The sequence below is a fragment of the Xiphophorus hellerii genome, chromosome 8, assembly GCF_003331165.1.
Source record: "Xiphophorus hellerii strain 12219 chromosome 8, Xiphophorus_hellerii-4.1, whole genome shotgun sequence".
Taxonomy (NCBI): domain Eukaryota; kingdom Metazoa; phylum Chordata; class Actinopteri; order Cyprinodontiformes; family Poeciliidae; genus Xiphophorus; species Xiphophorus hellerii.
Window position 1 is genome coordinate 23007813 of NC_045679.1, and position 14797 is coordinate 23022609.

Here is a 14797-nt window from a genome sequence, read left to right on the forward strand (position 1 = left end):
TCATTTCACATCAATAAGCAGCTACACTCTAAGGTTGTAGATGGCATGCCATTATTTAGACATGATAGTACCTTTATATTTTAGAGAGGTAAAACTTCAACAACTCATTTTCTTTAAGAGCAGCATGTCTGATGATAGACCACTAGTAGTTTCTTTGTGTTTTGTATGTTGAAGATTTCTAGCCTATCTGGCTTTCAATATTTACTCTCTTCAAGAGCGGCACTTGAACAGACGGCGCTCAAGAGCTGCTTCTGGTCCCGTTTTGTTGTCTTGAGAGCCTCGACTCGTGTCAAAACGCAGCTGAACAATTGTTCTACTTAAACATATCTATCTTGTGATTTTGAAAAATATCACTGTATTCCTGTTTTATCGGTCTGTATCATTAATTTGTGTTTTTTTTAAATTGGGTTTGAATTTGTTTTACATTTTGTGCTTTTTCTTTGTGAAGATCGTTGGGCATTTTGTCTATAAAAGTTCACTATTAACTATATATTCTCTTTTTCTTCCTGTGTGCTCGCTCAATAATTTTGATAGCTTTTCTTTTCTCTAAATATTAAAGAAAAATACTTAAACTTTACACTTGAATCCAGATTTCAAATGCCAAAACACAAACTACAAACACTTTTTTTTGGTAAAATTTATTTTGTAGGCGATACATGTTTGAAGAGATTGTCTTGACAACGAAGCTGTCCAATTCCCCAACAACCAGGAGAGTACATGAAAGAAACTGAATTACTTTTCACACAAACTGTACACTATGTGAATATATTGTAGCACAAGGGTTCAACATGGAGACCCTTTGTTAGACTAAAACTGACTCCATGAAGCATCAGTAACAAAGTTCAAACCATCGTTTCTAGTTGAAAACTGTTTTTTTGGGGGTTTTTTTAACTAGAGATGCACCGAGAAATCTCCTGTTGACCCGAACCCACCAATTTCCAAGCTTGTCTGATGACGAGCTGGTCGGAAACATAAAAATCCTATATATTTTTTGATCATTGAACACACCATACCTAAAAACACTCCTACAGGCAACACTGTCAAACTTAGCAGGGACGCTGTTACTGACCAAAGATTATAAGTTAACTCAATTTCCTATCAGACAATTTTAAGTATCAGTGAGGTGTTTAAGATTCACAGGACACACAGCAATATAAGAAACTATTTGAAATATAAATGTATTTTTTTTATGACATATTGAGATTAAAGCCACAAGAGCACGAAAGTTTGAGAACAGGAGGGCAGTACGACAAAGTTGCTCTGTTTTATCCCTTTTGGATCTCCACTTGTGTCTGTAATTTGCAAATACTTGCAGCCTTTTGGAAACCTTGTTGTCAAAAAAAAAGGATCTACATTATCTGGGAAGTCATGTGTAAGATACTAACGCTAGGCAAAATTGCAAATTTTGTATTTAGTCTAGGTTTGTTTCTTTTGTAAATCCTCTTTCTCACACATGAAGCATGACATTGTCTCTATATTTTGAATCACTATTGATCACTTATGGCAGGGGGGGCTAGTAAAATCCATACTTGTAGTCTTAAAGAGAAATCGACATAGGTAGGTGAAGAAACTGTGCAGGACAATTTTAATCGGTGCATCTCTAGGCTCACATTTTTATTCCCACAATGCTTTACCTCTATTTTTTTAAATTATTATTAAAGATACGCCATTTTAAAAATCCCCATGTATTTTACACAAATGTATTATGTTCATTTTGTTACAATTTCTTTACAAAGTCTTCAGTGTGTGCTTCAATGCTGTAAACTCGAACACACAGACGGCCGGGGACTCCTCCGGAGGAGCCGGATTAAATATCATGCTCCGAATACACAATGAAGACACTTCATACAATCAAACATCCCGATTAGAAACAGTCATCGAAATCTGCCTTTTACACATAAACCGCGAAAGCAATCACAGGGACTGAAGCAGATGAAACGTGAGCGATTATTTGGAAGAGAATAGTGAAAAAGGAGAGAGACAGCAGTCTGTGCAGCAACGTGAGTCATCTGAAATGGAGGGGGAAGAACAAAAAAAAAAAAGCGTAGCTTCGTAAGTGCTAGTCTTTGAGTGGTTTCTCCACATTTATTATTTTTTTTAGGACCATTCTTTGAATAATAAAAAAAATAAAAAATGAAAGGGATGTGGCAGAGAAAAGGCATGAACAAGGATATGTATAAAAAACGGGAGGGCTTTTCTTTTCAACCCTGATCTTTTCTGTTGTTGTCGTCTGGATCCTCTTCACTATCGAAATCACTGTGGAGGCTCTTGGCTATAGTAGTTATGCTTCTATCCTCCTTCTTTATCTGAACTGGTAATGGAGTCACTGGTTACAAGGAGGAGACAAACAGAATTTATTAAATAGAATTTTTTTTTTCAGGATGCTATTGCCAAAACAGACAAATCATTGTCATCATCTTCAAGGTTTCTCCCAGAAAACTAACTAAGCCCGGTGTTTTTTGAGTTAAAAAAATGGTTAAAGTTGACAGGAAATTTGAAAATGTCACGTGATAATTATGTGTTATTGGAACACCAACTGTAAAGTCTTAAAAAATGCAAACATTAAAAAAAACCTCTAAATAAATAAGTAATGCTAAGCCTGGTGGGGGCACAAGTAAAGCCTTTGTTTTGGCGTATAATACACTGGGGGAAATCCTGATCTTTACAGTCAAAAATAAAAGCTTGTTCAGATCATTTTTAATAAAACACTAAAGCTCTCACCTGATTGGACGAACTGGTCTTCAGCTCCTCCGCCATGATTGCCGTGAGCGGCGCCAACAGTCTTCTTTTGCTGTTCGTCCGCGGCAATTCGCTGCCTAGCGCTCTCGAAAACCGATTTGATGACGATAGAATCCTCGTAGATCTGGAGTGGACAAGAAAGAGAATTAATCAGAGCGTAAGCCGTCACTCCCTCGAGTCGAGATCGAAAAAGCCATTTGTGACGACGACAGTGGAACGAAAACGAAGGAAAATCAGTTAGCCAGTGAGAGGGCTTCTGAGGTTTCACCTGGGATCCCTCCAGGTTGTAAGTCTGTGCATTGTGACATAGAAGGAAGACGTCCTTTTCCAAATCCCCAACGCTTCTGTACTTGTGGTTACGAACACGCTCCTGTGAAGCAGAGGATGGAAAAAAAAGTTAATAACTTAGACATAATTTTATCCATTGTACAAGAGAGAATTTCACGAGAAGCAATTTCGAGAGTCGAAACCTGAAGTTTATACACTGCACTAAGAAACAAAACTTTCTTTCTTAGTCTGGCATTAAATCAGAGCAAACTTTTCCTTCTTTCTCTCAGATGAGATACCTAAAAATAATTTCTGCTTCCCAGACAACCAAAATAAAAATGCCAGTTTTTATTTTGTTACAATTTTCAGCCAGCATTTCCACAAGGTCATCTGTTAAAAACGTCACCACCTCTAACAGTGCTTCAGTACAGATTTTGGTGGCACCTGGAAGAGAGGGCCGAGTTTAATTGAAATGACTGAAATCGATCATTTTTAATTGGGTTACTATTTACTGAGATTTATTTCTGAACAAACTGAGCTCAGACACAAAACGGCAAATAAACTCTAGCATCAGATTTTAAAACAGCAATAAAAAACTGGAGATTATTCTTCATAACAATTTTGAATTTTATTTTTTATCTATGCTGTAACCACCAAATCAAATATAATAACAGTCTTCTAATCTAATAATTTGACTGTATATAAACGTATGATTGCAAATGTAGCAAGAATACCAACAATACAGTATAATGCATACATTTTTAGTTATAGGTTTGTGATTTCTCAGCATTTAGCATTGAAACACAGTACCATCTCTGAGTCAGGGTTTTGCTCTCTGCCTTATAATACAATTTCCAAATTGCCCCCTATTTCCGTGTTTTTAGTATGCCAGCACAATGTTTCAAAACTTAATGGGTTTTGTATTGTAGACCCAAGAAAATGTGACCTTCATAGTGCTCAGAAAGTTGATATATTTCGAAAAGGTAATACAGAAGATCATAAAAAAACAAACTTCTCCACATGTCTGTCAGTACATGTAGAAACATATGTGTGCAGTTGGTGCTAAAATCTACTGATGTTGGGTTGAATATATTTTTCCCTTCTTATTCTGTTAACAACCTTCATTTCCAATCTGTTAATCCACATTTTCCATGCTATGTTAGCAGTCAAGATGACAATGAGATCTGTGTGTGGGTCCCGAGGGCGCTCTGCGACACGTACTCTGATCCTCCTGAAATCCACAGGCTTTCGGATTAGCTCGTAATACTCCGGTACTTCTTTCTTAGAGGGAAGCTGCACAAAACCTTTACTGATCTGTCGTCCCAGCCTGCAAGAACAAGAGGAGGCTTCAGATAATCTCAATTGATCAAAAAAAAAAAAAAAAATACTTCAATGGTGATACAGTACAGGGCTGACATTTCAAAGTCCTAGTGGAGTCTCACAATGACTGGTTACTCCTCACATCTACAGATATAAACAAGAGAAATGAACAGTTTTCCAATTTTAAAGTCTATGTTTGTTTTTGTTTGAAGGGTTATAGAAAATTATTTGTAATAAACTACAAATACAAAATTCCTTCCTATTCATAAAATGCTTAAATTGTTTACAAGTGAAAATCAAATTGAAATGTTTTCACATTGACAATGTGTTACTATTGCTACGGTGTCATCAGCTTTTTTATTTATTTTGTTCCTATTTTTTAATCAAAAAGTTAATTATGCGGTCAGTTTTACCATCACATTTCAATAATCCAACATGCTGAGGTGAGTTAAGCAGGGCGTCTGCATGTTTGGCCGCTTAACCTTAACCCCCACAGTGGCAAGCTTAAAAGTTAGTTGTTGTTTTTCGCCATAGCCTCTCATGTGTCGGAAACAAATGATTCAGTGGAGAAGGCGAACTTCGTCCAGACAACTAAATTTCCACTTACCAGTGATGAACACAAAAAAGCTAGTGGTTAGCTAGCTTCAGCCACAGCTAGCTAACCGCGGTTAAGCTCAACCATCTCGAGTAACGGAGCGCAGTGAATATGTCATACGAGAAAAAAAACAACTACATATGACAATAAATAGCCCTGCCACGTCCAAATTTAACACCTATGATGATTTAATTTTATTTTATTTCAAGACCAGTCAAGACCAACTGTGGAGATATCACTAAACTTACAGCATACTGTCCAGTTTATTTGTTAACATGTTTGTTTTCCCTGTTTGCAAAACGCACCGATTAAAATCCAAGCAATAACGTGATTTACCAATTACGTGTTTCTGTTACCCCCTCCCACCTTCCACTCGCACGCGGCGCTCCAACACATGCGCAGTGGGTTTCTTTGAACGGCAGAAGATGGCTGTCTAATCGTCAGTAATAACGTTGCACAGCATAAATCATAAGAAATCCGATGGCTGCATCTAATTCAGCAGCGCTTCGCTTTCACAGACGGTGGGGACTAGATTTAACTTTTTTCGTCACTTAGAAAAGAAGCTCAAAAAAGGTAAGCTCCGTTAACGTGATGTTAGCAAAGCTAACTGTACAGAGATGTTGGCAAAGCTAGCTGTACAGAGATGTTAGCAAAGCTAGCTGTACAGAGACACATAAGCATTTACGATGTAAAAAAAAGTCACTCATTGCTGAATTGTTGTGCAGAGGTGTTAACTAACGTGTCGCATATGTGGGACAACACGGTGTCCAAAAGTCAGCAATATAGTGAGGAGACATTCACGAACGATCCGAGTCTCCTGAACTTCTCTTTACTAAGAAGAAAGGACTGGAGCCTCACTGAGAGCCGTTCTTTGCTCTTGTAATGCTCAGCGTACACGTACTATTATTGTTTTATTTATTTATATACATTAATATTTATTTAATTAGCAAATAAATAAAACACAAGAACGAAAGAGCACGCAGAGCATGCGCATTGCTCATTGATTGTTTTCGTTCAACGTGGCGCGCTTTCGTTCAAAATGGCTGCCTGGCTTCATGCAGTGGGAAAGAGGGTGAGAACAGTCATGGTGAGCGCCTTGTGCTTGGTTACTTCTTGCTTGTTGCTCTTTGGTCAGTGTTCATGGTTGAGCGTTGTTTACCGTCAGGGCATTGCCTCAGTTGCTATGTTTAATGGTGCAGACAGTGGTGATTTCTGACATGAATGATATGGGCAAAGGCCCAGGGCATTATCTGTTTAGATAAGCAGAACAAAGAGTTTGTAGTTTATTTATCTGCTTTAAATATTGGTTAAATTTATTTCAGCTCTAAGTATTTAATATCTAGGTGTTTTTATGGGAATGTGAATCTTTCAGATCAATTTGTTTAGCAATTCTGATCATATTTCACATTTTATTGTGTCATGTAGCGCGGGGCGCTGGTCTTGGTCTTGACTCGGTCTCGGACCCTAAAAGTCTTGGTCTTGATTCGGTCTCGATACACTTTGGTTTTGGTCTTGTCTTGTTAGGTGGTCTTGATCACAACACTGATCAGCGAACATCGCAAGTTAGACTCTTCCTGATGAACTTTCTGTCAACATCTTTGCAAAGCTGAAATGAACCAGAGCAGTTTTTCTCCGAGAGATGCAGGTGAACCCAACTTGAACTAGAAGCACAGGCAGAATAACTATGAAAAATAAGACAATAAGGTAAGGCAAGGTATCTTACTTCACCTTAATTCTCATCATACCTTCATCATTAGCTAAACTGAAGGTACGTTCTGAAGTGTATTAGATGTCTGTTGTGACTCCGTCAAAGGTCTGACTAGAGGGCACTTCAGTCACTCACAGCATGCCTCTAAAGAAGCACAGGAGCTTTCCCGTTTAAAGAAGTGGAATATTCTGTAATGACTTTGATAGATCAATCTTTGTTTGTTATATCACACACAAAAAAGATGTGCATTTTTAAAAAAAAAAATCAAAAACTCCTCAGATAACTGCAGCTTGTGGAGCATAAAAAAGGCAAAATCAAACAATTCGAGGACATTCCCACGGAGTCTTCGCTTCAGGCCTTTTGACAAAGCTTTAAAAAAAACCCATCACTGAGTGTTATTCTTAACTCGTCCCCTATTTTGGATCAGAATTTTCTCACTTTAAAAGCTGAGTGTCTGCACTGGCACTCAGTACTCTCTGTCAGCGTAACTTCAAACTATCTAGGCAAAGAACTGGAGGGTTTGTGAATGCTTGTTGCGTTGAAGTAGCAATATTGGAACACCGGTCCACAAGCAATAGACTGACCCATCCTTGTAGTTGATGACCATATCCACCAGAGTGTTCAGAGTCTTGGTGAGCTCGGGTGGATTCGGAGGCAGCTTCTCAGCCGGTGGGCGTCCTCGCTTCCTTTTGACCTTTTCGCCCGTTTCTTGGCCCGCGTGCAGCTCTTTCTCTCCATGGTGATCACCTTTACGCTTCTTCAGGCCGATGTCTTCTTCCATGTCCTGCAGGGAGCTGTTCTTTTCTGCCTCAGGCTGGAGGAAGAGGAAGCAGTGGGTGGGATGGGGGGGGGAACCTAGTAAACTCAGACAGACGCACAGGGATCAGGTGAGGTTGAAGGTTTTGCACGGTTTGTTCTTTTATTGCAAACCGTGTGGTGTTCTTAAGGTAGACGCCTCGAGTCTCGAAAGTGCTGTAGTGCTGATACCTACAGCACTTCAAAGTTTGAAGTCTGAAAATCTCAAAAAGTATACATTTTGTTTGCTAACTGGAGTTTTTTTCTTTTCTTGACTAAAATTTGGAGAAGCGTTGACAAATGGTAACTGGATTTGACAGATTTTATGCCGATCAGCCAACCTGGGACTTGGAAGTCAGAAACTACAAATCGGATCTTTTTCTGATTAGTGATCACACCACACCGCATTTGCCCACCGCATTAACAGATGGACAACAACATCTTTCAGTGCGGATGTCGTTACCGAGGTGAGAAAAGTCAGTTGCTTATTTTTAATATCAGGAAACTCTTTTGAAGTGAAGTCAGAGGAAGCAAAAAACCCCAAAAAACAAAAGCTGTTAGAAACTTTAAGAAAGGAAGTTGCACTGAAATCTCCAGAGGGAACATGCACGCAGACAGCTGATAGCTAGTAATGCTAGTCAAGCTAATTATGCTAACTGCAAGCAAAAGATGCTGAAACCTGATTAAAATACAGACTAAACTAATAATGTTCACCTTGTTTTGACTGCAGAGCTGTGTAAGAACAACAACTCTCTCTCTCTCTCTCACACACACACACAGTGTGACAGCACCCCTGGCTCTGTTATAAATAATTGGTCATAGAAAGGCTTCTTAGAGCTACTGGATAGTTACAATGAATGAATAAATGATTTAACAATTGAACATATTATCAGACAATTAAGTCATATATTTTTCCCTCTCAGATATGAACTTTGACAAAAAATGTAGAGAGCCTTAATCTATTTCATCAATGTTTTAGGGAAAAAAGTAATAACTATTTTTTTTATAGTAGCTTAATTGCATACATCTGTCCATTAGTAACCTGGAGCATTTTACTAAAACAGCTGTTGAAACCATAGGCTATTTTAGAGAAGATTGTCTATTTTTACGCTAGACACATTAGAAATATTGTCAGATTATCCAGAAAGTAAAATAAGTGTGTGTGTAGGCGTGTACGTGTGTATGTGTGTATGCGTGTACGTACGTATGTATGTGGGTTCGTGTGTGGGTGTGTGTGTATGTATGTAGGTAGGTAGGTAGGTATGTATGTATGTATGTACTACGTACATACGTACGTAAATTTTTTTAAAGAGAAATTGAATTTGATTCAACTTGTCTGCAGGCACAAGCTTTAACAAAAAAAAAAATCAAGGATGGGAAATTGCTCACGAAATCTCTGACCTAGTAATAATGCTAGATATTAAAAAATAAACATATTATTTATTCATCCATTTCTGAATTTGCAGGAAGCGCGTATAGTGACCCGAAATGCCATGCGGCGCCTTTGCAGATTTAGAACACGTTATTTGCTCCAGTGTATTGATGTCAAATTGTTAATATTCAACATGCGACGTGAGTGAATGCCGAACAGCTCAGCCACACTACATTCTAGCAAGCCACAACGCAAATAAAGAATAATATCAGTCACTCTGCTGGCTTGCTCTTCAGAATGGCACCCAAAAAAAAAGAACAAAAGTGAATTACAGCGTGTTTCTGCATCCTTCTTCATAAATATCTGCCGCAGCCTCTGTTTCTCCAACAAAGGCAAACTAGATGCCAGAAAACACGAGGATCCGTGCAGCAGCAGCAGCAGTAAAGGCACGCAGACCCAGACTATAGTCCAACCAGAATACTGATGCATCAGACAGGATCACACATCTGCTTTCAAATAAAGAGCAAGCAGCACACATGTGACGATGTGTTTTCTCAAGGACAGAGACTTTAATCGGGCTGGGACGCGGGGAGGTTTATTTGCGCACATGTTAGTCAGAGAGGTAGAGGAGACGCGTCCAGAAAACAGAAGAGAGAGAGAGAAAAGGAAAATCAACAATCGCTGAGACAGTAAAGCGCGGCGGCATGGCAGAGAGGAGAAGTGAGTTAGAGGAGACAACGACAACAACGACGACGACGACGAGAGCTGCGCCAATCTCGAATCCCGCTCATCATCATCATCATCATCATCGCTCGGTTGAGACGCCTAGAAGCGGTTGCTCCAGCAGCTTACTGGAGGGGATACAGAGAGGGGTAGCGGGGGAGGGTGGGGGAAAAGGGGATGCAGGACCGAGGGGAAGGGGGGGCAAAGGGGTAATCCTGAAAGATGCACATCCCAGCTGAGAGCCGCCTGCATGCGTGTGCCTTCTCCTGACCAGCCTGCCTCCTCCCTGACTAATCTGGCAAAGATTCCCCTCTCATCTGTTACACACACCTACACTCTCCCTCTCTTCTCCCTGACACACACACACACATATGCGCGCGCGCACACAGGCACAGGCAGGAATATAAACTCAGACGCCCGCTCTCTCTCTCTAACGCTCTCTCTCTCTCTCTCTCTCTCAAATACACACACACACACTTTTTTTCTTTTCTTTTTTTTTCATATCCATCTCTTCCTCCCTTCCCCATGCGATGTAGCCTGGCTGAATCCGGAGCCCGAGGAGACAGAAAGACATGGAGGAGGATATTTACCTGAGTGCAGTCTGCAAAGCTGGCTATCGGGATCGGCTGCAGCTGTGGGGGGAAGAGAATTAGCAAAGCAGCATAGCGGCGTGCTGCTAGTCTCTTCATCAGCTGATCACTCAGAAAGCGGAGCCCAGAAGGGGGGAGAATAAAAGCGCTATGTTTTTCATACGCAAATCAATGAGACTGGGTATTTAAAAAAAAAAAAAAAAAAGGAAAAAAAAGAGAAAAGATATTAATGCCATACCCATCTCTTCTCCTTTCCTTTCTCCAGCTTTCGGGAGTATTTTCCTTTCTTGATTGTGACAGGCCCCGTGAAGCTTGTCTCCTTCATTTTTTTTTTTACCCAGATGTTTTTTTTTTTTTCTTGTCTTCCCACCCCTGCTGTTAAAAGTTCTCACACCCCTTTTCTTTAATTACTTCTATCTTTTTTTTTCTTTTTTTGTTTAAATGTTGCGCCCTTCCAGAGATGTTAAAGGCGCAGCAGCCACAACAACCTGCAGCTCGTACATTTATATAGGCAGCCTGGAAATTATTCCAATTATTGCACGAGTGTTATTGACTCAAATTACACTTCACTCCCCTCTACGGCAGCTGAAAGCAAAAAGAGAGAGAGATGGTGGAGGGGTAGAGTGGGTGTTGGCGAATGACTGAAAATCTGCAGCACTGATCGCCGCTGGAGCTGAAACAATAGCAGGAAAGCAGCCCAGTTTGGGCTAAAATTCAAGCACATCTGGTTTCTGTGAAGCGATTTGATTGGGTTTTTTTTTTCTTCTTTTTTTCGTCTTCCAGCATGTTGTGCAAAACGTTCCGGCTCACACGACAGGAAAGAGGGGGAAAAGTTAATTTCCACAGTGACTTTAACTCCTGTTATTGACATAAACGTATTTCAAATCAGACAGATAAGACTATTTATAGTCATCTGGCATGTAGATTCTCTTTTGTGAGTTTCTATTGTTTGATCAAAGTGATTTAGTGGAGAACATCTTATGTTGTGGAAGAACAACAACAATAGCAACAACAAAAAGGCATTTTAAAGCTTGTAGAAGCTGCCAAAAAGCAATCGCCATAAATAGTTTTGCGCCTTTGCGTCACTGTGGTGGAATGTTGACCCACTCTTCTTTGCGGAATTGTTTTCATTTGGCGACACTGAAGGGTTTTCAAGCACAAGCATGATCCCGTTTAAGGCCCTGCACCCAGTATCTTAACCTAGATTAACACTTGGACATTGACAAGGCCCCTGCAAAATCTTTACTAATTCTTGTTGTTGTTTTTTTTTAAAGATATTTAGAGGCAGACATGTTGTAGAGTTTTGTGAACTCGGAACAACTTTAGACTTTGATTCCTAAACCTACTAAAGACTAAATCGATATACTTAATACACACATTATCTTCTACTACAACAAAAATAAATTATGCTTAACCCTGTTTTAATTCTTATCTTGCTTCTACTACTACTGATTCACTGAAGTTAACAGTTCACCTAGAAATTACATCCTTTTTTTTTTAGCAGGACTCTGTAAAATCTTATTGCCCAGTGAAGAGGAAATCCAGCCATTAGATATGGGGGGACTGAACTGAAGTTGCAGGACTGGAGTTTGAGACTCCTGCTTGTACCGCTGAAGTTATTTTATTAATGATTGGCAAGTGAAAGCAGCATTATTGATCTGATCTGCTTCTACTTTTTAAGGCAGCAGGTCAAGCTGTTTACACAAAACTACCCAATTAAGGTCTATTTAAGTTAAAGACGTCTGCACGCTGCGACCAAAACAACAAAACCAGTAGAGCAAGGTGTAGTCAACTGAAGACTACACCTTGCTCTACTTGGGCCTGTTTTGATTTTGTTAGGTCTGTACTTTCCGTGGATTCCTGTGTTGTGCCGAGTTTACTTATTCACTCTTTGTGTTCGATTTCAATCGGATATTTTTATTTTTTTCTCTCATTTCCAGCCTGGTTCCCGTCAGTAGCTCCATTTTATGTTCTCTCCCCGCGGCTGAACATCACTTAATAAATCACCTGCTCCTTGTTCCAGCACTCTCCTTCTCCGGTTCTTACACACCTCAGATCTCTTCCGTCAAAGTCAGATTCTGCTGCTGTTTACCTGCCCGCTTGGCCCGTCGCGCTCTGTGGAAAACCTCTCTCGGTGCTCCTCGTTGTTTCCAGTTTTGCAAAACTCTATTTGGTCCCTTGTTGAGCTCCCTTCTTACCATGACTCTGCCAGCGTCATGCCTGTATTTGAGTTCCCAACCACCTCGGTGCTTGGCAAGTTTTTGTTGCATCTCTTTGTTATTGTTATAGTTACAAGAGCAATGATTTTTTATTTATTTAATGTTTTGTAAGTAATCGATGATAAAATGCTGAAAAAGATGCCTTTATACATACAGCAAATATTGCTTTTGACTTGTAGAAATATATTTTGCAGGAGATCAGTCAGAACCCCGACTGTGATCGAGAATCTGTGGAAGAGTCTCAGGATCAGGGTGACGATAAGGAGGACTTTCAACCTCAGAGACTTGGATCTGTAAAAGTAAAGCGTCAAAATACCAGTGGAAACATGCAAAACGCTCTCAACAGTTATGAAAAGATGAATAGAAAAAGGGCTTAGAATCCTTAGGATACACTACTTGCTAATAGTAATATGCACACATGACATTAGGAGAGTTTAAAAAAAAACAAAACATTGAAGAGTAAGTCTATACATCCATCAGCCTAATTTGCTTCAAATAAACCTTTTGATATGTTTTGTGGATTTCCTGTTGCTAGAAAGTTTAATTTAAATTCATAATGTAGGAAACTTAAAAGCCAGAATCAGCATAAACATGACATGCAGACAGAACCGAGCTAAACGTGAGAACTTTTCTAGCAAAAGTTGAAATGGACTTTTTGCTAGGGAAGCGTACTTAGGTATGTGGTACACCACATACTAAGGTATGTGGTGTTTACTCTTATTTACCCTGGTAGCAGCTCCTCCAAATCTAAGCATGTTGCCCAAATCAAATGATTTAAAAACCTTTTAGCTGCTTTCTCTAAGCAATTATTTAATCACCACCAAAGTTTAGCAAATTCTGACTCATTCAAAACAAGATTTTTTTTTTTTTTAAAACTGGAACACTTTTGACCTTCAGTTTTATAACAGGATAACCTCACTAGATAGTTCATTTGTTACATTATCTTAATATCTCTGTCCTGTACAGTATGCTGTGTGTTTTCAAACAGGCCGACATGAGACAGAGAAGCGCTTTACAAAAGATGATGAACTGGTGAACTGTGAGTGTAAAGACGGACTGCATGGCTCCCAGGCTTGAAATATAAGATAAAACGAATCAGACTTCATGTCATAATCGTGCAGCACATCTCTGAATGTAGTCCATATTCAGATGCTGCGTTTTCTCCCCTCCGCCTGTCAAGAGCATAAAGGGATTCATTTGCATTACTGGCATGAAATTAGAAATTTTTTGTTGTTGTTTTTATTCCTGGCATGTCAGCTTAACATGACTTGCATTATTTATTAAAATAGTGAGAGCAGTTTTTAATTTTTAAAATTATTTTTAATTAATACATATCAGATACGCTTTCAACTTTAGAGGAAAAGTCACACGAGCGGATGGGCTGACCTCAGCCAACGAGAGGTATTCGTCTCAGATTGACGCTCGAGACCCACTTGCTCAAAACGGCCGTTGCCATGGCAACTGCAGTTTTTTGTTATTGGACCTTGTATATCATTGTGTTTTACTGCTGTTGCTGGGAAATGAGTCAGGCGGCTTGCTCTCAGTCGGAGACGCGCCGTCTCTCAGGAATGGGGAAGAGGAGGAGGAGGGGGAGACACCAGCATGCTGGCAGGATTTCACACTTTTTATTGATATTTTTCTTTGTTTTTAATATTTTAATTTTTTTTTTTTTTAGACCTTAAAGCGTCCGGACAGAAGCTCAGTGCGTTGATGAAGAAAGACGCCGTTTAGCGCATGGACGCAAGTCCTTCCATGATTATTCTGACTCATATTTATTCACCAATAGTCACACGTATAAATACTGCATCTAATGTGGGACACTCATTAAAATACAAAGAACTCTAGGGTACAGCTTGTCCACCCCGCCCCCAAAAAAACAATCATGAATGATGCAGAAGTTACTGAAATGTAAAATTCAGTTTTAACAAGTAACAAGGTCTCACACAAGCATTGATAGTGACTGGAGTATTTTTATTTATTTTTTTACCCCTCCAAGGGGTCTTTTGTGGGCTCTAGTGTCCCTTATATGACAGTAGGCTGACAGGAAACAAGAGGGGGGAAGACATGCGGCAAATGTCGTCGGGTCCGGGAGTCGAACCTGCGACGGCCGCGTCGAGGACTGAAGGCCTCCAAATACGGGTCGCGCTAACCGCTACGCCACCACGGCACGCCCCGTGACTGGAGTATTTTGATCAGCTCTCTGTGCTGGGGTATGCCGTGTCAGGTCTCAAACCCAGTCAGGCAGAGCTGTTCTCCGAGGAGGTTGGAAAAATGAAAACGCCCCGTTGCATCAACCTTATGAAATTGTCTGTAAAAGCTCTCAAGGAGACTAAAAAAGACCGAGGCGTGAATAAGTCCAAAAGGACAATTCCCGCTATCCGTGAGCGGGATTGTGGGAATGGAGAGATTAGGAGGTGAGAAGTGTGTGAACATGGCGTCTGGGACGATAACTGTTGGGAGTCGTGGGAT

General features: G+C 40.0%; 1 protein-coding gene and 1 long non-coding RNA gene across 3 annotated transcripts; one reads left to right on the plus strand and one right to left on the minus strand.

The window, feature by feature from the left end:
• Positions 1-882: 882 nt before the first annotated feature.
• On the minus strand, positions 883-10691 carry LOC116724804 (probable global transcription activator SNF2L2). 2 transcript variants are annotated; one of them, XM_032570547.1, is made up of 7 exons: positions 10348-10691; positions 10110-10151; positions 7214-7443; positions 4228-4333; positions 3008-3109; positions 2722-2863; positions 883-2326 (listed from the first exon to the last, which is right to left on the minus strand). In XM_032570547.1, exons 1-7 carry the CDS (start codon positions 10432-10434, stop codon positions 2202-2204), a joined length of 834 nt encoding a protein of 277 aa, XP_032426438.1. In that variant the 5' UTR covers positions 10435-10691; the 3' UTR covers positions 883-2201. The 2 variants fall into 2 exon arrangements, with proteins under 2 accessions (XP_032426438.1, XP_032426439.1); XM_032570548.1 differs by lacking the exon at positions 10110-10151.
• Positions 7484-8789, plus strand: LOC116724805 (uncharacterized). Its single transcript, XR_004340279.1, has 2 exons — positions 7484-8608; positions 8673-8789. It is a non-coding gene; the product is annotated as an uncharacterized LOC116724805 (long non-coding RNA).
• Positions 10692-14797: the final 4106 nt, after the last annotated feature.

Excerpts from the sequence above, each read along its gene's own strand:
- LOC116724804 (XM_032570547.1), bottom strand. The coding sequence starts at position 10,434 with ATGAAGGAGACAAGCTTCACGGGGCCTGTCACAATCAAGAAAGGAAAA. Across the intron at positions 4,334-7,213 it reads GTCATCAACTACAAGGATGG|GCTGGGACGACAGATCAGTA; the intron begins GTCAGTCTATTG and ends TTGTTCTTGCAG. Across the intron at positions 2,327-2,721 it reads AGACCAGTTCGTCCAATCAG|TGACTCCATTACCAGTTCAG; the intron begins GTGAGAGCTTTA and ends CCTTGTAACCAG.